This window comes from Strongylocentrotus purpuratus, unplaced genomic scaffold (assembly GCF_000002235.5).
Source record: "Strongylocentrotus purpuratus isolate Spur 01 unplaced genomic scaffold, Spur_5.0 spur5_scaffold_6, whole genome shotgun sequence".
Taxonomy (NCBI): Eukaryota; Metazoa; Echinodermata; class Echinoidea; order Camarodonta; family Strongylocentrotidae; genus Strongylocentrotus; species Strongylocentrotus purpuratus.
This window is the reverse complement of record NW_022145612.1, coordinates 5379609-5405169: the sequence shown is the minus strand read 5'-3', so window position 1 is coordinate 5405169 and position 25561 is coordinate 5379609. Positions and strand designations below refer to the sequence as shown.

Sequence of the window (25561 nt, the reverse complement as noted above, 5' to 3'; positions counted from 1 at the left end):
CAAATACTGACGTTTTACTTTTCGCATGCTTCAAGCGACAGCGAGAAATAACAAATTCAATCAATCAATCAACAAGACCATCAATTAAACATCGTCAGTCTTGTACGTGATCAGTACAACAATAATTAATATATTGGAGTAAAACATCATTCAGTCGATCTACGATCAGTCAGTCAATCAATCAATCAATCAATCGGTCAGTTCCATAAGAAGGCGGCAACTTATATTTTGTATAAGGGTCCCCAAATATCGAATGGCCATCCAAATATATTTAAAGATAATTTTTTTTCTTCTAAATTATTTAGGTTGTAAGTGGAAATAGAAATATACTCGGGGAATAGAATCGTTCTCATAAAAAAGATCATAAAATACACTCTAGAAATGTGGATGTCAATAAATCACAATCAAAACAATCACAAAGTATGCATATCTAGAACTTCTCGGGTTTTATCCACAAAAGTAATAAATGTTAATTTCAAAGCTGCATTTACAAATGATTTTTATATACAGACAATTATTGCGGTGCAAAAATATATATTTAAATATTTACAAGTGCATGTAGGTTATTTTATAAATCTAAAGGCCTATTTTTTGTAAGACACTAACATATATTCTCTTAACCTTCTACGCAATGATTGGTGAATACAAAAATCTTTAGTATTTCTTTAATTGTAAAATTGTACGTTTCTTCGAGGTATGCTTTCGGAGAGCTCCAAGATATATTGCCCCATACGTTACAGAACAATATTTATGTTGATCTGCCAGGGCACTGTTTCACGAAACCGTCATAAGTACAAGTTCGCCGACAATCCACTGAAATACGTGTACTGAATTTAACAAGTTTTTCGATGGGATGTCGGTAAACTTGTACGTACGACGGTTTCGTGAAACGATGCCCTGATCATTGCATCAGGTTGATATTCATACTAGAGCTCATATAAAATCCAATATGAAATGAAATGACACATTTGATGTCAAGTTGTCAACTTATATTAAAAAACTCCCCAACAGTTTAGAAAAGGGCGAGGCCAAAATGAATACTGCACACAGGAATGACAGTACGCTATGGGTACGAGCATAGTAAGATGATTTTTAGGTAGTCGCAGCAGATTGGTCAATCATTTCATGGAGCCACAATCATGTATTTCCCTCCAAAAGATTGTACGTGGAAAGGAATCATCATGGATCTCCTTGATGACCACACTCATGTACGCGTGTACGCGCTTGTCGCATATTGTGTATATATATATATATATATATATATATATATATATATATATATATATTTCTCAATACTATACATCTAGAACTGTGTGTTGAGCTATATTTTCATTCCAGAGTTGAATTTGCTTATAGACACTAATGTACACAGTCTATCATACAAATTGACTGAATTCAGAGACAAGAAGAAAATAATTTTGATATAAACATCGTGAGTATCTATGACGTAACAGTAGTGCGGCGCAGTGGCCGGCTACTCTACAACTATTTTAAAATGCTATGAATATGTTACATGTACACATAAAAAGTAATAGCAATTAACTTTAAAGTAATTAAGAAAAATGATGAGTGAATGGATCTTTGGATTATACCTATTTACAGAATGTTCAGTAATGTCCACGCAATTTTAGGAATGTTGTGATATAAATTTCCATAAAATAATGAATTATTTGATTCAAATTCAATATCGTTTGCTCCTATAATGCAGTGCTTACTTAAAGCCACGACAGTTTGTGCTAAACACAATCACTAAAATACAAGAAGATTTTATTAAAAACGAGTAACCTTATACGAAAAGTCTTAATATTGCAAATCTTAATTGCTCTACGGGACTGAATAGACATCCCCAAAGTTTAACAATGATATCAATTTGTATTATTTTGACAGTGTTTCATCAAATAGGTTTTTCATTATTAACATTGTATTAAAGTACTTTCTAATTCAAAATTCAAGAATATTGGTTAGTGATTGTCGATTCACATCATTATAACGCTAGTAAGTAAAGTATAGTGAATGTTTGAATTAAAAAAAAAAACTAACGAAACAAAAAAAGCCTAATGATTGTGTTCATTATGTTAAGTTGCGAAGCAAATGGAATATTGGAATAACTGCTATGAACAATGATATTATAATCTGAAAGTCTGGAGGAAAATACTGTGACGCGCTTTCAGCTTGTTGAAATCTTCTGTGATCTATTTTTTCTAACAAATTAACATCATTTTCGAAGTAATGTTGAGTACAATAGTTGCCGTGAAAATATGATAAATGATGTGGGTAACTTTCCAATCGCTTCCTCTTTCAAATTTGTAATTATAGATGCAGAGCTAAATGATAGCCTTAATTAACATGAATGATGAGACCGAATGTAAATTCCTTTTCAAGGCGGAAATAAATTATAGCCATTACACAAGATCACAAGATCACGATGACATATCAAATATAACACGATTGCAAAGACATTCGAGAAATCAACTATGGGCAATTTCAATAGCCTTATCCATCTTCTTTTGAAATGTGTCAACATTGCAATTACGTATTACATAATCTGAACATAATTTCTAAGGGATATACATTAGAGAACTGGAACTGCGATTGTGTTGGTTTTTTGAAAGTCTATGATATATCTGCGATCATGTTCTAAATTTAGATTAACTCACACTAATGTACCCTGAGCATGAAGAGTATCCTCTCTTGTCAGACTCCTTGAGCGCCGTGTGGGTTGTGCATGGTGTCCCGGCCCACGCGAAGAGACGTCTGACTTGGTAATCACGTGGATTCGGTTGTTCTCGATGTCCGTGATGAGGACTTGTCCTGACGAATCAAGTACCATACCCTGAAGAGAGATGAACTCCAGTCGTCGTATCACGCGGAGCAATTCCATAGATAGGACATTGACGAAGAGGACTTCCTGGCTGTTGTCTTCTACGATGAGCGCGTGGTGGTCGTCGAGCCAGCAGACGCCACGAGGGACGGCCTCGTTGGGGGACGTCGAGCAGCGAAGACCATTTCGTGTGGTGAACTTCATGGACAGCCTGCTGATCTCGCCGGTGCGCAGAACTAGGTACAGACATCGATTGATGATGTCACTCACCAGGATGTTTCCATTAGGACTGACTGTAATGGACTGAGGACACACCTCGGAGATGGCAGGTGACCGATCCGTTGTGAGATTGTCTAGTTCAATGCTGCTACAGTGCTTCCCTGTATGGGTGTACACTTGAATGCAGCCGTTGCCAGCATCACAGACATACATGCAAGCGTTGTCGCTGGTGATACCGCGAGGAACCATGTCGTGCGGCATCCAGATCTGTTGAGGTGCTCCGTAGTTGTTTAACTTCTGCAGGAAGATTATCTTTTTGAGGCTTGAGTCTGTGACAGCGACATCTCCATTAGGGAGCACGGTGAGGTCAAAGAGTGCGTGTGTTTTGGCTTCATCGATGTGACCTCTGAACGGTTTGACATTCCTTTGCGTCCGCAGACATCGAGGATGGGTGAGTCTGATTATACCCGTGAGGCGCTCTGCTATCATTAATTCATCATCGGCAGTGATAGCAATTCCGCATGGCGAATGCAATTTAGAATCAATGGCAGCTCTAGGTGGTTTCTGAGGCCCTTGCTGTCCTTGAATGGAGGGTGTTCCTGAACTATGGCTGTTACCCGAAGCTGTAGATTGAGTACTATTAGACCGTCTAGGTGCTGATTCAGTTGCTTGGGATCTAGGAACGACTAGCGGCTCCTCATCTGACTTCGATCTACGCAAATAGGGAGGCGGATCAAACAAGCTTCTCTTTGCTGGGGGCGTAGGAATAACAAGTGGTCTTTTCGGAGTGGCATTTCTGGTCGAGTTAGAGTCACTTTTCTTCTCGCCATATACACGATGGTTGTCTCTCCGTATCATCTGCAGGACAGAATCGACGACATTACGAACAGGGTCACTTAACTTCTTCCTATCTACCTTGGGCAGACAAGCTGCTTCTATTGCATCTGGGTGTGGTTCACTCTTACTTCTGTTCGATCGACGGGAAGGTCTACCGTTCTTGCCATTCTCCATGGTCCCGATCCGGGGACGGTGAGAACGTTTGTTTCCATGAACCCGAACGATGTCTCCAAGACTGGAATGAATCTGTCGCATCTGATCTTTATCCTCGGAGATATCAACATCACTCCACATGAGATGGGAGTGTTCCGTTGCTATTCTTCTACCACCTCGGTTGTGCTCTGCTGCATCTCGCAAGAAGTCCTTTAGATCCATCTCCTCCATGTCCGTGTACGATTTGCGCGAAGCTGTTGTGTAGAAGGATTCGATCTTCATTTTTTCCTTCAAAATCACACTCTGAGCGTCGTCGAAGTATTTCATGGCGACGCTGCTACTTTTCTCCACCCCGCTGATGTGCCTCTCCCGCTCCTTTTCGGCATGAGCGATGATGCTGTCGTACAACTCATTCACCAACTTGACCTTCTCCTTCTTTTGCTGGACGGCACCCCTTTTCAATGATGTGATGCTTTGCAGAAGCGGTGTGTGGACAACCTCAACCAAGTGCTTGAGATTCTTTCCTTCCCTTTTGACAATGTCCTGCACTTCTTCGACTTTATTCTTCCTGTTCATGACCTCCTTGAATTTCGGTGATTTGAGGTCCACCATGACGTCAGCCAGTGCGTAGTTGGTGCTAAATCCATCAACCCCATTGGTTGGGAGTTGATGAACTGTGCTGCAGATAGGGCAGGTTATGGTCATGTATCCATCAGCAATCTGCTGAAGACATCTACTGCAGAATGTGTGGAGACACGGAAGTGCCTTGGGGATACCATAGTGCTCGTAGCAAATCGGGCAGGAGAGGGTGTTGTCCAAGTCGTTGTCCATCTCTCTAGCAGGGAGACCATTTAATCTGAGGGGACAAAAAGGAGAAATGATTTTATGTCCTCATTGTGAAAATAAAGTGGGGTAATTCCACACCAATTTTTTAGACAGCTTATGCCCGATGTACACGAGAAATCATTTGCATGACGTACATATAGGACTATCTCAGTGACGAGAGCGGAATTGTACATGGGTACCTGGTAGGAATTTATTCCTTGTAACACAGCTGCACTGCTAAAGCCAGGGTAATTTGTAGAGCGCTTAGAGACTTCTGACAAAGTAAGTGTTAGGCGCTATATAAGTAAGGATAATTATTTATTATTAATGCAAACGTTTTGAATACTTGCCTTCATAGTTTGATTAGCGCAGGTAATTATGCAATCGAAATGACGCCACGTGTGCAACGGGGATTAAAACGCGAATCTTCAGGACAAGATTGTAGACCTTTGGCCCTTCTCACCGTTTCTAATTCTTCGTTTTAATTGTTGAACAAGAATACCTTACAGATAAACATGTTCATTAACATTTTAATTAAATAGCTGTTTGCTCCATTTTAGCAATGTTCTCAATTAGACCTTCAAATTATTGAGCCCATCCAAGCGTGAAAATTTAAAACTCGATATCAATTTATGTTTGTAGAGTATCAAAGGTAATACAAGTTTTGGTATGGGGTCATGAATTTGGTTCAAATGAACATATTGGAAGCATGTATGCGATTTTACAATATTCAATGATCGTTGTCGCATTTGAAATCGAGACTATAGCGATGAAATTGTAAATAATAAACTCTTTATATTGTATAGCTCCCTCTCAAGACTGATATTACTTTAGCTTTAAAACAGTGTTCCATGACTAAATCGACCGATTTGATATTCCCGTTTGGAAACTTTATATCAGAACTGCATATTCTGAGATTTCCATGGTCGCAGCTACCATGGAATGGCCTTAGGCGCTATTTGAAATATTTGAAATTTACCGGGAGCACCGGTAAATTTTTGATAATTCAATTTTCTAATGATTATAATACATCCGCAGGGGCATCCAAATATATCAACATTTTAAAGAATGACTATCCAATTTTCAAAATTTCCCCAAATTTTGCATTAACTTCCATTAATCTGATATTATATTGACGGTTTATAGTTATACATGAGCATTTAAGAATGTCCTATTTTTCCTTTTGTGCTGGGTGTAATTGAAATAATGATCTACCATTCTAATGATTGTCACTGTGATGAGTGAAATACAAAAAGCTTTATTATGTTATCGTTCAATGGTGTGCTTCGATTCATGGTGATATCGTTATTAATGATAATTATACAATGCTGATGTTATACAAGAAAACATACATAAGATTTAATACAGGAAAACATTATTCATTAAACAGCAGATGTGAGATGATACCAGTGTCCTAACCTAACATCTTTCTCTCCGACTGTTTTATCTGAAACTTCCCAAACGTACAAAATCGCTCTACCGTTTTCATTATTACTTCATAATCAGAAAACTTCTGGTGCACAATGATTTGGGAGAAGGTAAAAAATATATGAATTTTCCCCTTTAAAATGCGCTTCTTGCTTTACACACACAGCGATAAAAAATAAGAATTCTGGGCCCCATCTTATAAAAAGTCCTGAAATCAATCGCAAGTTTGCAGTCTCCTATCTCTTATGTACATACTTCCGATTGATATCAACTCTTTGTAATACGGATGTAAACAAAATGAATAGACTTCATTATATTACAGTTTCCATCTCAAAGAAAATGATTCAACACAATTACTGTTTACTATAAATCGCGGATAATGAAAGTGTTTTCAATAGATTCAGTCATGAATCAATGACTCATTGAGAGAAATATTATCCAAAACAAACAAAGAAACATAGTTACACCTCAGCGAACGACATTGTGACATTTATACCTCTGAACGCGGTTTAACGATCCAATCTTCCTCTCAAACAAATGTTCTGGACTATCAACAGATGCCTCCCCATTCAGGTGTGCAACACTGTGACTTGCACGTGAGACCATAGCAAATCTAGACTTCCAAATCCACTGGCGTGTAATAGGCATATAGTTACACAATATACCAAACGTTTTAATGACATTAATCATTAATCCATGACCCAAATAATGATATCGCAGCAGGAGACAAACAGATCTGAAGATTTATGAAGGAATCTGTATGATTTTGTTTATGATGGGGAGTCGGGGACGATCGATCAGGAGAAAACCCTGCAGCATCACGTACTGTATTATTATTGGTTAACGCCCACGCCCATAACCCATTGTCGATAGTAATAATGTTACAGTCGCGCGACGCTGCAGTATGGTTGATGACTCATTGGTGTGTGCCACGACGCTTACCGCCAATACAGACAAGAAACCTTTCAAGTGAAGTATCATAATACACAACTTTCCTCACGTAGCCTACGGTATAGAATAGAGGTGTTCTATAATCATATAACCCTTCTCCTGTTTTCAAATAATCGCATATCAAATGATATAAAAGAAGGGCGTTGCCCACATCGGAATATGTTGTCATTAGCATAATGTGCAAGGACGGCGTCAGGTTTTAACCTCGTTGTCCTTGCTCTTGGTTTCCTTGGATTATCGGCATGTTTTTCTTCTGGAAAGCTGAGTGTGTGGAATGGTATTAATATTTTGAATAAGAAAGCGGATTGTATAATGAAGCATGAAGGATGGAAGGGGACACGACCATCAACGCGAGATTGAGGAAGGGAAGGAAAAGGATGGAGGCACGGAGTTATAGAGAGAGACAGAGAGAGGGGGAAAGAGATATGGAGGCAAAGATCGAAAAGAGGGAGACTAGAATGAGAGATATATATATATATATATTATATATACTGAAAGGGAGAGAGGGGAGATGGGAAGATGAGGGTGAACATAGATGGTTAAAATGAGCAAATTATGATATAAATATTGTGGTCCAATGCACAACAGAGAAAAGGGCGTGTATTTTCTTCAGCACTTCCACACGTTTTCTCCACTTTTTTTTTACAATGTCAAAATATGAAAAATATTGACTGTAGACAATTCCACAAAATTGCAATTTAAAATATACAATTTCAACAGTTACCACGGCCTGTTGACTAATGCTTAGAACATGATTTCAAGCGGCAGCATCGTGTAGAGCAAATATTGAATTAATTTCCCCGGAGAAAGACTCTGTTTGCCATAATAGGATTCATTGTGAATAACCCACGGGAGGGGTCACGGTGCCCCCGACGTCCAAGTTTACATTTTGTCGATTCAATAGACTTCTCTCTGGCACGGAGCATAAAAATACGCAGGAAAACAGAGCCTGAATTACGCAAGTCATAATCGTTTCTGGAATACCAAGTGTGTCAGAACTTCACAATAACCAAACAAATTTTATAACAAGTTTACTGTTAAATTTCATCTGTTTCCCCATTCCGCTTTAAGAATAATAACCAGGTATAGAAAAATAAAGACCAATGTAGGAATTGTGATGATAACGATCAAAAATATTAATGTAAAGTGCCTTTGTATTCGAGCACTAAGTTTCCTTGATGACAACAAAATAATTTCAAAGAAGCTTTGAAAATATAAGTTCAAAGGGTCACCGGAAGCAAGATAGCGGTTAAGTTTCCTTTACTTTGACATCATTGTGATGAAATTTACAATTCTAGCGAAAAGAAAACCAGAATCATTCTCAATGAAAATAACATTGACTTGTTTTTGTCTCTTATCCAGGGAACGGATATATGGAGATCAATACAAAGACAAAACACCCTGTCGTTAAAAAAGGAAAGGAAAGCAAAGAAGAAAACGAAAGTAGATGACAAAATTTGAAACGAAATACATGAAGCGTCCACAAGAGTTTGAAGCATGATTAGGCAACATGATATAGGAAGAAAACAAACTGATTTCGAAAACTGTACACAGGGTAAAATATTTGAAAACTAAACGGAAAACAATCTTCTGACATTTTCATAACCCTTATTTCATTATCACCATTAACCTACCTATTGCGGTTTTGATTCAGCATCCGCAAACTGTTATCCACATTTAAAAACCTGGAGTCGTGGAGAATGAAATGTTTATCTTTAGCTTCTTCTATTCATGTAGGCATGGTTGAGCAACAAATAGAATTGAGAAAGATTGAGGGACGCTGGGTGAGTCATGATCCACACAAAAGATTGCGGTTTTCATAGAAAGGGGTCAATACTACCATAATAAGGACTATCGGTAATTATGATGTCTAAACATAATTTTGTCATGATAAATAAATTAAGTTAGAACTGCTACTGTGAACAGTTACAGAGCGATATGAAGGTAAAGGAGAATAAAATTTTAAAAAATAGTGGAATAAAGAGAGGAAGGAGAGAGAGAGAGAGAGAGAGAGAGAGAATGGGAGAGGGGAAAGACGAATGGGAGTGAGATAGAGAGAGAGGGAGGGAGGAGGGAGGGAAGGGGGGGGGGGTAGTATCAACCTAGTATAGTTGGAACTTCGCTTTGGTTGGTTTTGATAACTTGGCACGATTTATTGTTTGGTTTTACTTCCTTAAAAAGAATAAGGATCCAACTCTCCTTTTATTTGTTGAATTTATTGATTTCTTACTTTTCAACGCAGTATAATCCAATCCGGTCCCTAATTAGGCCTATGATAATGGTAATTAGACTATTTGGCCACCATGAAGCCAATCTCAAGATTTCCTAAATATGCTCATAATAAATCCCCGTCATAATCGTCATTTTTATATCGCAAAGTAATATACATGACAAACTCAATCATTATTTTGCGTCCCTGAACTGATTTACTCTAAACTATTAAAGTACAGTAGTATCAAACTGGTCACTCATCTCCTCCTCTTTTGTTTAAAATCATAACACCCGTTAAATGTAGTGGATTGTAAAACCACAGACTTATAAATAGACCTCTGATAAAACAGTCCATATAGCTACGTTTGGGCTTTCCTCTCTTTTGATTAAAAAAAATCAGTCTAAATGTTCTGAGAACCAAACTACATTGTTTAAGATCATAACACCCGTTAAATGTAGTGGACTGTAAAACCAGACTTATAAATCGACCTCTGATAATACCGTAAGTAATAGGTTTGAGCTTTCCTCTCTTTTGATTTAAAAATCAGTCTTAATATGTTTATGAAAACCAAGCTACATAAAGTACATATAAAATGACAACTCCAAGGTTGTTTTTTCTTCTTTGAAATTTGTATCTTTTAATACGTTTCTTGGTTCTTATGTAAGGAGTGTGTATACAATTCTCACTGAAATTAAACATTGTTTATATTTTTCCAGTACCATACGTTATCATCGCTATCCCAAATCGTTACTAAAAACTATATTACTTAGAGAACTGTAAAAAAAAATGTCAAAGACACCATCCATATTAGTCAAAGTCAAATTTGACTAATAGCCATTATAATACCAAACGAACAACAACAACAACCCCCCCCCCAAAAAAAAAGCAATACATTAATGAACGCGCGTGAAGAAAATTGGTACAAGACATAAATAGAATGCTTCAGTGTTATTTATGGCAACCAGTGGCGTACGCAGGATTTTTTCAAGGGGGGGGGGGGGGGTTTAAAATCGCGCCGGCCAAAAAGTCGCTCAGTGGGGGGGAGGGGGGGGGGGGGGGGGGTAAGCGGACACTTTTTTTTTTGGTAGTCCAAAAAAAATCGCAACGACTCAGCCAGCCGAAAAGTCGCTCAGTGGGGGGGGGGGGGGGGGGGGGGGGGGGGGGGGGGGGGGGGGGGTAAGAGGACACTTTTTTTTTTTTTGGTCTCGAAATTTGAAAATTTGACATTTTGTTCCTTTGGGGGGGGGGGTAAGGTCACCTTTCTTAGGTCAGTCGTGGGGGTAATTTTTTTTTTTTTTTTTAATAATTAAAAAAAAAAAAAAAAAAAAAAAAAAAAATCCAAAGGGGGGGGGGGGGGGGGTTTTAGGGATTTTTTAGGGGGGTTTATACACATAAAAATACCAAAGGGGGGGGGTTAACCCCCACAAACACCCCCCCCCTGCGTACGCGCCTGATGGCAACCATGCTCGGAGTTCTGGAGTGTTATATACAATTATGATATCTCATTTGTATGATTGAAACGATACTTTATTAGAGTATCCACTACTAGAATACATTGTAACCCTATAGGTTACGGTCAAGTTGCGGGTCAAGGGGGTTTAAGAGGGGGCACGTGCCCAAAAGCCAACCCAATCTGGCATTGAAACAGCCCTGAGTATTTATTTGTGCCCCTGACAACTTAATATAATCCCAATAATTAAGACACCTGCTAACATGAAACATACATTCTTTCTCTCTTCCTCTACCCTCTTTTCTCGTTTAATTTTGTTTGACAGAAATGTTTAGACTGCCTCCCCCCTCCCCACAGAATCGTGGATAGTGGATGACTAATCGACAGAGCTCATCGGCCCGAAGAATAGAGATTTAATAGTGACCACTGTCGGTGTCAGATCATGATGTTTACGTTTAGGGAGTGAGAGGGAAAATAATGGAATAATACTCCATATCATATTATATTCAAGAGAAACGTTAGTGATAAAATATTGACACACAATATGCATATAAGACGGGAGGACAAACATCATCTCGAATGGAAAGGGAAAGGGAATTCAAAAAGGGCAAGGCAGTATACGCTAACAAGGTCTAGAAATTACGAAGGGTGTCAATAATGATAGGATACGAGTATAGTATTACTCAACAGCGTCAAAGAGAAACGAGATTGACAACTTTGATAGAAATTGTATGACTAATTTACCAAGCTAATAACATGAACCATTGTAACACAATCACTCTGTCAAACTTGAACCCAGGCATCAAGTCAGCTGTCATGTATTGTCAAATACATGCCAAAATATGTGGAGAGCACTCACAACCACTAACACCAGAACGCTTGCATACCATCACCGCACCCACCTGTGGTAAATGGCTCTCGTTCCCCTGTATACCACTGCGCGTGCTGAAAAGCCAATGGATTTACACCAAAGCGTGTACCAATTACCTTCCCAGCGTATAATAATAGACTGGAATGTGTAAACGTACGACACGAACACGACGAAAGAATGCAATGTTACATTGTATAATGTACCTTACAAGATTGTTTACCTTGGTATGATAATTAGGGTTGAAACTTACCTGGTTTATATGATTGCTGGAATGTACTGGTAGGAAATACAGTGGCTGCTACTAGTGAGTACTACAACTTCAAGTACAAGAAGACAAATGCAATATAGCTCCGAAAGAAGGGGTTTATCTTGAAGGGTTGAAGCGTGTAGCGTTTCTTGTTTTCAGAGGTATTTACCTTCATAATAGCAGGGGATTGAAGAAAGAGCTGTGATTTTGTAATTCAATAACGCATCTCGCGCTTCGTTGAACATGAAAAGGTTCTCGCATACCGCAGACGAAAATGATAGTAGGCAAGGAATAGTAAATAGAATTCTGAGCCCAAACCAAAGTCTACGATACGCTGGCTTCGCTGTCAAAGGTCATAAATATCCCTGCAAGGCAAAGTCGAGCTGTGATTGGTTGAACATTAGCTCATTCCGTGGAATGCGATGACAGCATTGCCCGTTGACATGAACTTTGAAGCTAAAACACGTGGATGTTGATCAACCCTCATCGACTGGGGAACATAAATGTTCTATGATATGAGTCAAAGTGTTCGCTTCTCCATGGCTTTGTAATTCGAGCCATGATTGAAATGTTAAATGCTTTTAATGCATGGAATATTTGTACAAACTGTGGTCTTTCTTCAAAATCTAGTCGTCATTTTTCTGTTTTCAGTGGTTTTGTTCTTCACAACTATGTTTGGTTTGATGTTTGTAGGTTTGCATGGTGGTATGAGCAATCGCGGAAGAGGTTTACGGTACACCATGTGTAAAGTCCTAGAAGGACTAAGGAAAGTGGATAGAAATAGAAGTGAAATGGAAAGGCGAGAAAGTGGAGGTTGGAAGGAAGAGTATTTTTCGGAAGTGAGTATAGTCCTGAAAAGGACTGTAAACCAGAAAGTTGTAGACAGGATGAGAGGTTTGAGTAGAAGACTGGATTGAGTTGGAGAGTTGAGTAGATGAGAGAAGCTGGCTTGAGTCGGCGAGTAGCTAGTTGCAGAGCAGGAGCAGGAGAGTAGACTCGACGTTTCGGACAGGTTGACTGTCCGTCTTCGGGAGTGTTTGGTTTACAATAAAAACCATTAGGCGCATATCAAAATGATCGAGCGCAACCCAGTGGCGGATCCAGGGGGGGGGGGGCCGAAACGGCCGCGGCCCCCCCCTATTGGCGGCGCAAAAAAAAAGGAAGAAAAAAAAGAGGAAGAAAAGAAGAGAAAAAAAGAAAGGAGAAGAGGAGAAAAAAAAGGAGAAGAGAAAAGAAAGGAGAAGAGAAAGGAAAAAAGAAGAGAAAAGAAAATAGAAGAGAAAAGATAAATAAAAAGCCCCCCCCCCCCCCTCCCTCTAACTCCGGGGTAGGAGGGACCGAATTTGTGTTCCCTAAATTTCCGATAAAGAGTTACTTTTCACGAAACAAAGTCCGGCCCGCAATACACAAAAATCCGGCCCGTACTGACTTTACACACCGGAGACAGAGGGGTGCTTTCAAAGAGAGGGAACATACATGTGCGTACCCTAGATAACACTGAGAGGGTGAGGGGGGGGGGGGGGTGGGGAAAAGAAAAGTCGGTGAGAAAGGGGGAAAGGCAAGGAAATGGCGCTAAGTGACAGTAACGACAAATATGGGAAAACTGTAATCGGGAGATTAGGGGACATTCCAGAAGGTTCATTGGCAAACGTTATTGAATAGAGGGGGGCCGGGCCGGCCGCATAAAATCTCGAGCCGCGGATTCAAAGTTAAACGTTAAGAACAGCCCATGCGGTCATCACTCTTTAGTGAGAAATTTGAAAAGGGCACAACATTTTGGATGTCTTTTAAATAGAAGTTATATACTCAACAGTCAAATTTTAAATTAACGGTAGGGCCGCTTGACAACTCTTATTTTGCCCTTCATTTGGATTCAGCTCGTATCGACTCGCTTGTGATTGTATTAGAACTCATGTTGGTAGTAATCATGGACAGCTAGGGGCGGCGATCCTGGGCCCGATATGGGGACAAGTCTCCCAGGAAATTTAGAAATATAGCTAGAAATAAATATAGCGGAAAGAACGTACATATCGGGCTTAGGGATTTTTTTAGAATGCATAATTTCAGCATTCAACATTGCAAAATCTCGTTTGGTCGCTACGCCCCGGCCCCGGCCCTCGCCCGATAACACAAAATTATGACGCTCCCGGCCGTGATTTATCCATGGTAGCTGTAATATAGAACGGTACAACGAATCGTCTTCTTTCTCCAATAATTTAATGAAATGTCAAAGCTTCCGCGCATCGCTCGGGAGGGGGGGCAACTGAATTCAGACAAGGATTGGGAGTCGAGAATGGTAAAACGAATCATCTTCTTTCTCTAATAATTTAATGAAACGTCAACGTTTCCGCGCTTCGCTCGGGAGGGGGGGGGCGGGAACTCAATTCAGACAAGGATTAAGAGTCGAGAACGGTACAACGAATCGTCTTCTTTCTCTAATAATCTAATGAAACGTCAAAGCTTCCGCGCTTCGCGCGAGAATGGGGGGGGGGGGAGGGAACTCAATTCAGACAAGGATAAAGAGTCGATGACGGTACAACGAATCATCTTCTTTCTCTAATACTTTAATGAAACGTCAACGTTTCCGCGCTTCGCGCGGGAGGAGGGGGGGGGGGGGCGGGAACTCAATTCAGACAATGATTAAGAGTCGAGAATGGTACAAAGAATCGTCTCCTTTCCCTTATAATTTAATGTAACGTCAAAGCTTCCGCGCTTCGCGCAGGAGGGGGAGGGGGCGGGAACTCAATTCAGACAAGGATTAAGAGTCGAGAACGGTACAACGAATCGTCTTCTTTCTCTAATAATTTAATGAAACGTCAACGTTTTCACGCTTCGCGTGGGAGGGGGGGAAAACTGAATTCAAAGAAGGATTAAGAGACGAGAATGGTAAAACGATTCGTCTTCTTCCTCTAATAATTTAATGAACCGCCAAAGCTTACGCGCATCACACGGGCAAGGGAAAACTTCATTCAGACAAGGAAGAGTCGAGAATGGTACAAAGAATCGTCCCCTTTTCCTTATGATTTAATTAAACGTGAAAGCTTCCGCGCTACGCGCGGGAAGGGGGGGGGGGGCGGGAACTCAATTCAGACAAGGATTAAGAGTCGAGAACGGTACAACGAATCGTCTTCTCTCTAATAATTTAATGAAACGTCAAGGTTTTCGAGCTTCGCGTGGGAGGGGGAAAACTGAATTCAAAGAAGGATTAAGAGACGAGAATGGTAAAACGATTCGTCTTCTTCCTCTAATAATTTAATGAACCGTCAAAGCTTACGCGCATCACACGGGCAAGGGAAAACTTAATTCAGACAAGGAAGAGTCGAGAATGGTACAAAGAATCGTCCCCTTTTCCTTATGATTTAATTAAACGTGAAAGCTTCCGCGCTACGCGGGGAAGGGGGGGGGGCGGGAACTCAATTCAGACAAGGATTAAGAGTCGAGAACGGTACAACGAATCGTCTTCTTTCTCTAATAATTTAATGAAACGTCAACGTTTTCACGCTTCGCGTGGGAGGGGGAAAACTGAATTCAAAGAAGGATTAAGAGACGAGAATGGTAAAACGATTCGTCTTCTTCCTCTAATAATTTAATGAACCGCCAAAGCTTACGCGCATCACACGGGCAAGGGAAAACTTCATTCAGACAAGGAAGAGTCGAGAATGGTACAAAGAATCGTCCCCTTTTCCTTATGATTTAATTAAACGTGAAAGCTTCCGCGCTACGCGCGGGAAGGGGGGGGGGGGCGGGAACTCAATTCAGACAAGGATTAAGAGTCGAGAACGGTACAACGAATCGTCTTCTCTCTCTAATAATTTAATGAAACGTCAAGGTTTTCGAGCTTCGCGTGGGAGGGGGAAAACTGAATTCAAAGAAGGATTAAGAGACGAGAATGGTTAAAACGATTCGTCTTCTTCCTCTAATAATTTAATGAACCGTCAAAGCTTACGCGCATCACACGGGCAAGGGAAAACTTAATTCAGACAAGGAAGAGTCGAGAATGGTACAAAGAATCGTCCCCTTTTCCTTATGATTTAATTAAACGTGAAAGCTTCCGCGCTACGCGCGGGAAGGGGGGGGGGGGGGGGGGCGGGAACTTAATTCAGACAAGGATTAAGAGTCGAGAACGGTACAACGAATCGTCTTCTCTCTCTAATAATTTAATGAAACGTCAAGGTTTTCGCGCTTCGCGTGGGAGGGGGAAAAACTGAATTCAAAGAAGGATTAAGAGACGAGAATGGTAAAACGATTCGTCTTCTTCCTCTAATAATTTAATGAACCGTCAAAGCTTACGCGCATCACACGTGCAAGTGAAAACTTAATTCAGACAAGGAAGAGTCGAGAATGGTACAAAGAATCGTCCCCTTTTCCTTATAATTTAATTAAACGTGAAAGCTTCCGCGCTACGCGCGGGAAGGGGGGGGGGGGACGGGAACTCAATTCAGACAAGGATTAAGAGTCGAGAATGGTACAAAGAATCGTCCCCTTTCCTTATAATTTAATTAAACGTCAAAGCTTCCGCGCTACGCGCGGGAGGGGGGGGGGGGACGGGAACTCAATTCAGACAAGGATTAAGAGTCGAGAATGGTACAAAGAATCGTCTCCTTTTCCTTATAATTAATTGAACGTCAAAGCTTCAGCGCTACGCGTGGGAAGGGGGGGGAACGGGAACTTAATTCAGACAAGGATTAAGAGTCGATGACGGTACAACGAATCATCTTCTTTCTCTAATAATTTCATTAAACTATGAAAGGCTAAAGCTTCCGTGCTTCGCGCGGGAGGGGTGGGGGTGAATTCAGTCAAGTAATAAGAGTCGAGAATGGTGCAACAAATCTTCTTTCTATAATAATTAATGAAAGGGCAAAGCTTCCGCGCTTTGCGCGGGCAGGAGGAAACTGAATACACCCAAGGATTAAGAGTCGAGAATGGTACAACGAATCGTCTTCTTTCTCTAATAATTTAATGAAACGTCTAAGATTCCGCGCTTCGCGCGGGAGGGGGGGGGGGAGGGGAACTGAATTCAGACAAGGATTAAGAGTCGAGAATGGAACAACGAATCATCTCCTTTCTCTAATAAATTCATTAAACTATGAAAGGCCAAAGCTTATGTGCTTCGCGCGGGAGGGGGGGGGGGTGAATTCAGTCAAGTAATAAGAGTCGAGAATGGTACAACAAATCGTCTTCTTTCTCTAATAATTTAATGAAACGTTAAGCTTCTGCGCTTTGCGCGGGAGGGGGTAAACTGAATTCAGAGAAGGATTAAGAGTCGAGAATGGAACAACGAATCATATTTTTCTCTAATAATTTCATTAAACTATAACATGTCAAAGCTTCCGCGCTTTGCGCGGGAGGGGGAAAACTGAATTCAGAGAAGGATTAAGAGTCGAGAATGGTACAACAAATCGTCTTCTTTCTCTAATTATTAATGAAAGGTCAAAGCTTCCGCGCTTCGCGCGTCATTGGGGGGGGGGGGGAGGGGGGTTAGCGAGCTACCCGCATATGATTTTTTGACATCTTTTCTCGTTTATTTTGGTTATAAATAACACTTTCACAAAATACATATTTTGCTCAAATTGTTGCTCGCTCGCTTCGCTCACTAGCCGAATTGTGAAACCAGAAAGTTACTTTTTGGATAAGAGGCTATAGCCCCCCCCCCCCCGATGAAAATGTCAAAAATTGTAATGGTATGGTGCTTCTAATATGACCTTGAAAAAAAGGTCGGCGCAATTTTCAAACTTCCCCCCCCCCCCCCCCCCCCCCCCCCCCCCCCCCCCCCCCCCCCCCCCCCCCCCCCCCCCCCCCCCCCCCCCCCCCCCCCCCCCCCCCCCCCCCCCCCCCCCCCCACCCCCCCCCCCCCCCCCCCCCCCCCCCCCCCCCCCCCCCCCCCCCCCCCCCCCCCCCCCCCCCCCCCCCCCCCCCCCCCCCCCCCCCCCCCCCCTATAGGAAAATCCTGGATCCGCGCCTGCAACCTATATTGTATTTAGCCTAAGGCGCCAAGCGGCAGTGCTGTATCTTTATTATATATAATTTGACAAAATTTGACGATCACCTTGAGTAATTTTCTTCTTTGAAAAGTCACTCAGTAGCGAAGTGTATGGGTGTGCAGCCGGGGTGTGCAGACGGGGCACGTGTCCAGTGTGGCACTTGGGGCGTGAACAATGCAACAGAATTAAAGAAAGAGGAAGAGAAATTAATAAAGAATATAATACCGTGCTTCACAAAGGATCATTATACCCCGAGCCAGGGCTGTATGTCCATCTGAATGTTTTAGGATTTGTTTACTTTTTATATAAGCTCGATCGCTTATAGCTCCCTCAAATATTGATTATAAGCAGGCACGTAGCCATGCAGAGTTTGATGTTTGGGGGGCACATACATGACTTGTAATCGATCGAGGTAAAAAAAAAAAAGAGTCTAAAATATTTCAACCGATCTTGGAAAAAAAATGGGGGGTAGTGAGCACATTTTTTTTTTGGCCCTCAAAAATGTGAAAATTGCCACCCCCCCCCCCCCCCTTGAGCGCCAGGGGGGGGGGAGGGTGGGGGGAGGCCGGGCCCCCGCCCCCTGGATCCGCCACTGTTACAGAGAATGTTTGTACCACACCATCACTTGTAATAAACTATGGTTACTTTGGAACGGGGGGGGGGGAGGAGGAGACAATACCATGGGAACATAACATTCACTGGGGAACGCAGAGAAACGGGAAAGATCCAACTTTGCATTCTACAGACGCATTTTGAAAGAATACATTTCTTTTTGAAAGGGAGCGCAGCAACCGTCGAGCAAAAAAAAAAATCAAAATCCGTTGTTTGAACACTTTTGACCACACATCCTCTCAATTTTGTTAAACAGCTTTAAATTGTTTATTAAGATACTCTTTGGCTTTTTCTAACTGATTTCGGAGGGGATGAAGACGTCCCTTTTACAGATTTTACTGTGAGAGACATCCATCATTCCCTTGGAATCACAGACCGTCTAAGAGATACCATTGGAAAATGCATTCTCTTGAACATAATACGAAATAGTAATTATTATGATAATGATAAATTATAATAATCATGATTATGATAATGATAATCATATTAATTATGATAATAAAAAGAAGAGAAATAATGATAACAGTAATAACAAAATAATTTTCTACAATTAATAACAAGTTACGAACTACAAGTTGCCTTCTTTGATTCGGCATCTTAACACTAATATGATTGATTATAATGAATAGGCTTTTTTGTAGGTGTTGTTTGTTTTGTTTTTATTAATTTTAAAAGTCATCAATATTATCTAATAAGAAGCATTATCACGATATAAGAAATTCAACAATTAATGAATGCACTATTTATTTATTTGAAGTACCTTGATTCGATCTTTCTTTTAATTGTTTTCTAGAATGATCATAAAATGTTTATTCTTATCAATATGTTTGCAAATACAAATACCATATTTTTCTTTTCTCTATAATCAAAAAACATTCTCATTTTATATAATGACAATTAATGATTTAGTTTCATACTTTTAACTGAAATTACAAATCAGCCGAGATGTTTAAAACAGTATTTGAATATTTATGTGAAGGTAGTGTAATCTATTTTATCATGATAAATAATTGCATTCATTTTTTTGTGTTCCGCTACTCTTCTCCCCCTCTTTTTCCCTCTATGCCGTCCTCCTTTTCCCCTCTATACCATCCTCCTTTTTAAAAATTTCCTTTCATCATTATTTCTCTACCCTCTCTGTCCATGTATTCCTACATCCCAGTTGCAGTTTCCCCACCCCCCCCCCTCTCTCTCTCTCTCTCTCTCTCTCTCTCTCTCCCTCTCTCTCTCTCTCTTCTCTCTTTCTCTCTCTCTTTCTCTCTCTCTCTCTCTCTCTTCCTTTCTCTCTCTCTCTCTCTCTCTCTCTTTCTCTTTCCAATTTCTTTTCTGTTCCATCCATCCTGATTGTACTTTTTATCAATGAATAATAGTTTGGTTGTAATGTTACCATGTTCTACATTATGCATTATATCAATTGTCATTGAGTTATTGTAAATTTTCGCAATTCGGCTTTGCCGCGCAATGAAAGTATTTTAATAAACCATTTTGAATTGAATTGAAAAAAAGATTTTCAATTTTAAAATTCTGAAAATATGCATTCTACAGCACCCTACAACTAAATGTTCGTAGATGAATATGTGGTACACATATGTACTGAAAAAATTGGGGGCCTTCAAGTCATGAACACGATTTCTTTCGATATAGGTCTAATAGGGGTAAACCATTTCTGGTGGTATGCAGACCTTGGCCAGACGTAGTCTCAGAGGAACAGCCGTATGTTAGCTTCCGATATGTTATAATGGAATTCTGCCATAATGTCGACTTCTACAGGAACAATGCCTAGACCGAGGTAAATCATTGTTTTACATTTTTCCATCGAATTTAGTATATTAGTGATGGGCTGTGTTTCATGAAATATTGGACATGTCGTATAAACTGAAGATTATGTGTGAAAGTGATATCATTTGTAGTTTTTAGAGAGTGTTTTGCACTTCGCAGTCGACAGTCAGACATCGGAAAATTGAATTTGTTTAGTTCAGTCCCGCGTGCGTTCTTTCGTGTAACAATGAAAGCACATTAACGCATATATTTGTAAAGCCTGCTGCATGATACTTTCAAATGGGTTTAAAAACAATTTAATGAATCAATGATGATAAAAAAATAAGTATTGAATGGAAATTACAAGTTTCTTTGATGAAAATTTCCTTGGTTTTGCAGATATTTGAGCCTACTTTTAATCGATTCTTCCGCCATTTTATGACGTTTTTTCAAAATGAAGGGATCTAGACCTCAACGCCCGATTACATCGCATTTGTTTATTGTTGCGATTGGTTGTTAACACAGTTCAGCGGCAGGAGACATGAACGAACAAAGTGAATGAACAAACAACCGAGCGGCAGGCTATCTGTGCATCTGCGCATGCGAGATAGATAGACAGTCAACCGTCGGAAATATTGCGCAACTGCTTTTAAAATAGAGTGTCTTCAAAACACACTTTTTAATTTTTTTTATATCAAAGAGGAGGAAACTAAGCAAGCTGTTGTTTCTCAAAAAGGAGGGGAAGATAAAAGCTTTAAAAGTTAAATTACAAAATTTCTTTAGAATCATGTACCAATATAATACATGTATATGATTCAAATTTCAAGTAATGTAGATCTATAACATAGTATTTTACCGGTATAAAAGTTTAAAAAATGGATACTAAGGTTTGCACGTTAAAGCTAGAATAATAATAATAATATTTAATTTTTATATAGCGCTTAATACAAATGTCTCTAAGCGCTTTACAAATATATATACAGTATGAGGTCCATCCCGTTTAGACTTCCATCCCGTTAGATTTCATGCATTGCAGGAGTGCATGTTTTCTTTTGTTTAGGAACTACAGTTAGGACGACCTCTATTGATTCTCAATATTTTCAAACACCACTGTAGTCTGTACAAAAATCACCAGAATTCACTCAAAGCCTGCACTTTAGTGACAATTAATGACACCTAAAATGGCTAAAAAGTAGTAAAAAATTATCAATTCAACCTACATCATACATGTACTGATGTTGGAAAAAAGACTGAAAATTTAAATCGGAAGTCTATTGTCAATCCTGGCAAATAGCTGCTTTGTATTCATTATGTTCATTACTTGGTAGCCGTACACGCTGAATCGTAGGGACCAAGATTTTGGCGGTCGATTTAGTTTTGGTCTATCAATAGCTGAAAATTAGATACTAGCAAAACAGGACGTGGCGGAGGTGATTTCTTCAGTTTTTCTACATGATTTTGAGCTGTGAATCAGCTGGATATTAAAAAACTGATTTATTACGGTCATTTACAGCAACAGTATGAATTCGGAGCATTGTATTCGAAAGTAAGTTTGTACTTTTTAGCACCGATGAGTGTATGAGGTCGATACCATTCACGGTTAGACCTCATGCAGGAGTGAATTTTAAATACATGTATGACACTCCAAAATGTTATGTAACCTTAAATGACTGTTCACTTTTGTAATAAGGTCAATTCTGTAATTTCCAGGTGATTCAAAGCTCAAAATCATGTATGAAAACCTAAGAAATTACCGCTGATATTCCTCCTTCACATCCGGTTTCGCTAGCATTCGTGAATCTTCTAGTTTGCTCATAAAATCGACTGCAACTGCACCTTTGCACAGCAGTGTTCAGTTGGCATATTATAAACATGGAAACTACATGTATAATGTAGAATAATGAATCAAACAAAAGCTCTGAAATATTATTGTTTCTTCTTTAAGCTATCTGAATATGGATTCTGATACACCCATAATTTGCAGAACTTAAAAAAAAAAAAAATAACTTTGAAAGAACCCTTAAAAAATGTACTGGTAACTTGTGCAAACGTGCAAGGTTTACTATAAAATAAAATAAAAATCTGTTTTTTTCTTTCTATACTTAATCATCAATGGAATTATGGTGTAAAGAATGTAATATCCATGAATGGTGTTATAATTCTTGTATTTCAAGGATATAATGCATGAAATTATGATTAGATTTTCAATTGTAAAAAATTGTTTTAATCTTTTACAAGAAAATTGATGATGGATTCCTTACTTTATGCAATCCTGAGGTTTGAGCACGATTCAAAAAGAGGAGCTAAATATAGCTCAGTACAGTAAGTTAAATTGTATCAATGGGAATGCTGATATAAATAGCGACTAATATAAAGGGGTCCACTGGACCTTTTTCTGTATATATTTTGATTCTTTCAGAGAATGGAAATTAATAAATTAGGAGTCAATAAGGATAATGGAGATAGACAGAATTTCTTCTTATTTCTATTGGTTTTGTTTTGTTTTGTTTTGTTCTTGTATAGTATTAAGATTGGGGCAGGAGCAGTGGTGTGTGTGGAAGCAGAGCTGAGAGGAGATATTACCATTGGTGAGCATCAAACATCCTTCTTACAATAAGCTCTATAATTTCAACATGCAGTAGTAGTATAATTATTGTCAAGTACTATTATGCTACAGATCATTCAAAACATTGAAAATAATCAGTATTTTTTTAATTTACATTTGTATTTAGGCAAGTCCAAGCTATTTTGACCTATAGTTCACCAATAACAACATTTTAGTGGACATGTATGTGACAACTATATTAGATTTCAACTTTCAATTAGGCATTACTTCAGCCTGGATCATAGGCAGTAATGACAATTGGCAAGACATTAATCTACATTTGCCACTCTCCACCTAGTTGTTAAATGGGTACCCAGTAGGATGCAGTAGATCATGGATTCATACATTTAAATGCTCTCCATTGTCTCCTCATCCCACTGTTTATGTGCATTCTGCAAAGGATATCACTGTCCACTGTTTGATATCATCTGTCCATTTCCTTCTCTGCCTTCCTCTTGAGTCTTGAGTTTTGAGTCTTGACCTTATCCCAGAGATTTGACCCTCATGGATGTGGGTACAGAGATTTTGGGCCCTGATTACCTGTCCAAAATACTGCAGTTTATGCTGTCTTACCAACCCAAAACACTTATTTCGAGCTGAAATTTGCTGGAACCTTATCCACCTCATTCAGTAGCCTCTGAAGATTTACAGGAGATGTAGTAATCAGAAGTATGTCATCTGCATAGCGCAGGTTATTCATTTCTCTCCCTCCAATAGAAACTCCTACCGCATCACTTCCTCTGATTAGAAATTGAAGGACATGGGTGTCATGAGACATCCCTGATGTACTCCACTGTTGATGGAGAAACACTCTGATAGTTCGCTTTCCACTATTACAGCTGCTTGTTGTCCATCGTACAGGCTTTCAATTTACCTAAAAAATCCTATTATTTATGTAACAGTCAAGAGCATAGAGAATTGTAGTATTAGGAAAGTTGTTCCCTAACTTCATACTTTATTTTCCTTGTTTGTTAACAATCCAGGCCCAAGAACTGTAATCCACCCCAGAGCCAGGATCATAGCAGAAGCAGGACCTATTGTGATAGGAGAGAGCAACTTGGTGGAGGACCAAGTAGTTATCATTAACAGGTGATGTATCTTTCAGAAGAGAATAATAGATGTATCTTTCAGAAAGAAATGGTAGAAGTATCATCAGAAAGGAATGATAGAAGTATCTTTCAGAAAGGAATGATAAAAGTGTCTTTTAGAAAGGAATGATAAAAGTATTTTTCCAGAAAGGAATGATAGAATTATCTTTCAGAAAGGAATCATAGAAATATCTTTCAAAAGGCCTGATGAAAGTCATCTTGAGCCTGTTCAAGTTTCCATTTCATCTAGATCCATCCCTGGTATCCTAATCACACCAACAAGACCGACACCAGCTCGATATCAGATTTAGTAAAAAGAAATTACCTTACTTTCAATGGCCAAAAACCAATCGGTTTGGAGTCGATGTGGAGTCGGTTTAGTCTTGTGACTGAGGTAGAAAAATATGTTGTAGAAATAACAAGAACATAATAACAAGAGTAGACATTATCTATTGAAGCAGAAGCAATACAAGATACAAGATACAAGATATTTTATTTGGTCTTTGCAAACAAGTTACATAGAAAATTGTTTTCCACTGGCGTCACAGTCATATTCAACAAAATACATAATTACAAGAAATAAATACATCACGTTTATAGAATGAAATAGATGAAATAAGGAACAAATACATGCAAAAAGATAATGAAGTGACAAAAATGGTCATTGGTATATTTCAAATCATATAACTAATTTCTGACGCAGAAGTTTAATGTTTAACCTGTGAGTTGAATTTATGAACAGAGTCGGGTACAAATGAATATCTGAATCGTGAAAGGCGGGTCGGGGTGGGGCGAAGTCAGATACCAGAACGATTAAATGAATAAAATAAATGAAATGGATGGGTGTTGTCTTTCATGATTGCACAGACCTTATCAACAATATGCTCAGTACAATGAGACTTGACAGAAGCTAATTCTACCCCAGTTATGCATTGTGCTATTTTACGTGGCCATTCTAATTTCTTCTTGTCCTGTTTTGAGAGATTGACAAATGAACATATAATATTGAAAAGCAGGACACTCTTTATTATTGAATTGTAGAACAGGGTCAGGATTGTTGCATCTAATATGGAAACTTTTTAACTTACACAGAAAAAACAACCTCTTGTTAGCCTTCTTATACACCGATTGTGTGTTATCCCTCCATGATAATTTGTCATTTAAGACAGTTCCAACATGCTTATAGTTTCCAACCTGTTCAATCGCCTCATTATGAATGATCACATTCTCGTGGTCTGTATCTTTTCGACGGAAGTTGATTACAATTTCTTTGGTTTTGGTTGTGTTTAATGTTAAGTAATGATTGTTGCATCAGCGAATGAATTCGTCTAACTGTGAGAAATAATCATTCGCCTGATCAGACAAAAGAGCAACAATTACGGTGTCATTAGCATATTTGAGTATGCTACAGCAGCAAGTTGAGCTTACACAATCACTTGTATACAGTGAAAACAAAACCGGGGATAGGACACACCCCTGAGGGGCACCTAGTGTAGTCACCGT

General features: G+C 39.4%; 2 protein-coding genes across 3 annotated transcripts in view; one reads left to right on the top strand and one right to left on the bottom strand.

Moving 5' to 3' along the window:
- Positions 1–1394: 1394 nt before the first annotated feature.
- On the bottom strand, positions 1395–12071 carry LOC100890308. 2 transcript variants are annotated; one of them, XM_011674948.2, is made up of 3 exons: positions 12018–12071; positions 2643–4886; positions 1395–2609 (listed from the first exon to the last, which is right to left on the bottom strand). In XM_011674948.2, exon 2 carries the CDS (start codon positions 4859–4861, stop codon positions 2654–2656), a length of 2208 nt encoding a protein of 735 aa, XP_011673250.2. In that variant the 5' UTR covers positions 4862–4886; positions 12018–12071; the 3' UTR covers positions 1395–2609; positions 2643–2653. The 2 variants fall into 2 exon arrangements, with proteins under 2 accessions (XP_011673250.2, XP_003731134.2); XM_003731086.3 differs by lacking the exon at positions 1395–2609 and having other exon boundaries at positions 2642–4886.
- Positions 12072–20288: 8217 nt separating this feature from the next.
- Positions 20289–25561, top strand: part of LOC581558 (dynactin subunit 6) — a 29146-nt gene continuing 23873 nt past the window's right edge. The window contains exons 1-3 of the mRNA XM_781547.5: positions 20289–20396; positions 22889–22953; positions 23954–24059. Of these exons, the coding sequence (XP_786640.2) occupies positions 20362–20396; positions 22889–22953; positions 23954–24059 (206 nt within the window). The 5' untranslated portion in view covers positions 20289–20361. The remainder of the gene's footprint in view (positions 20397–22888; positions 22954–23953; positions 24060–25561) is intronic.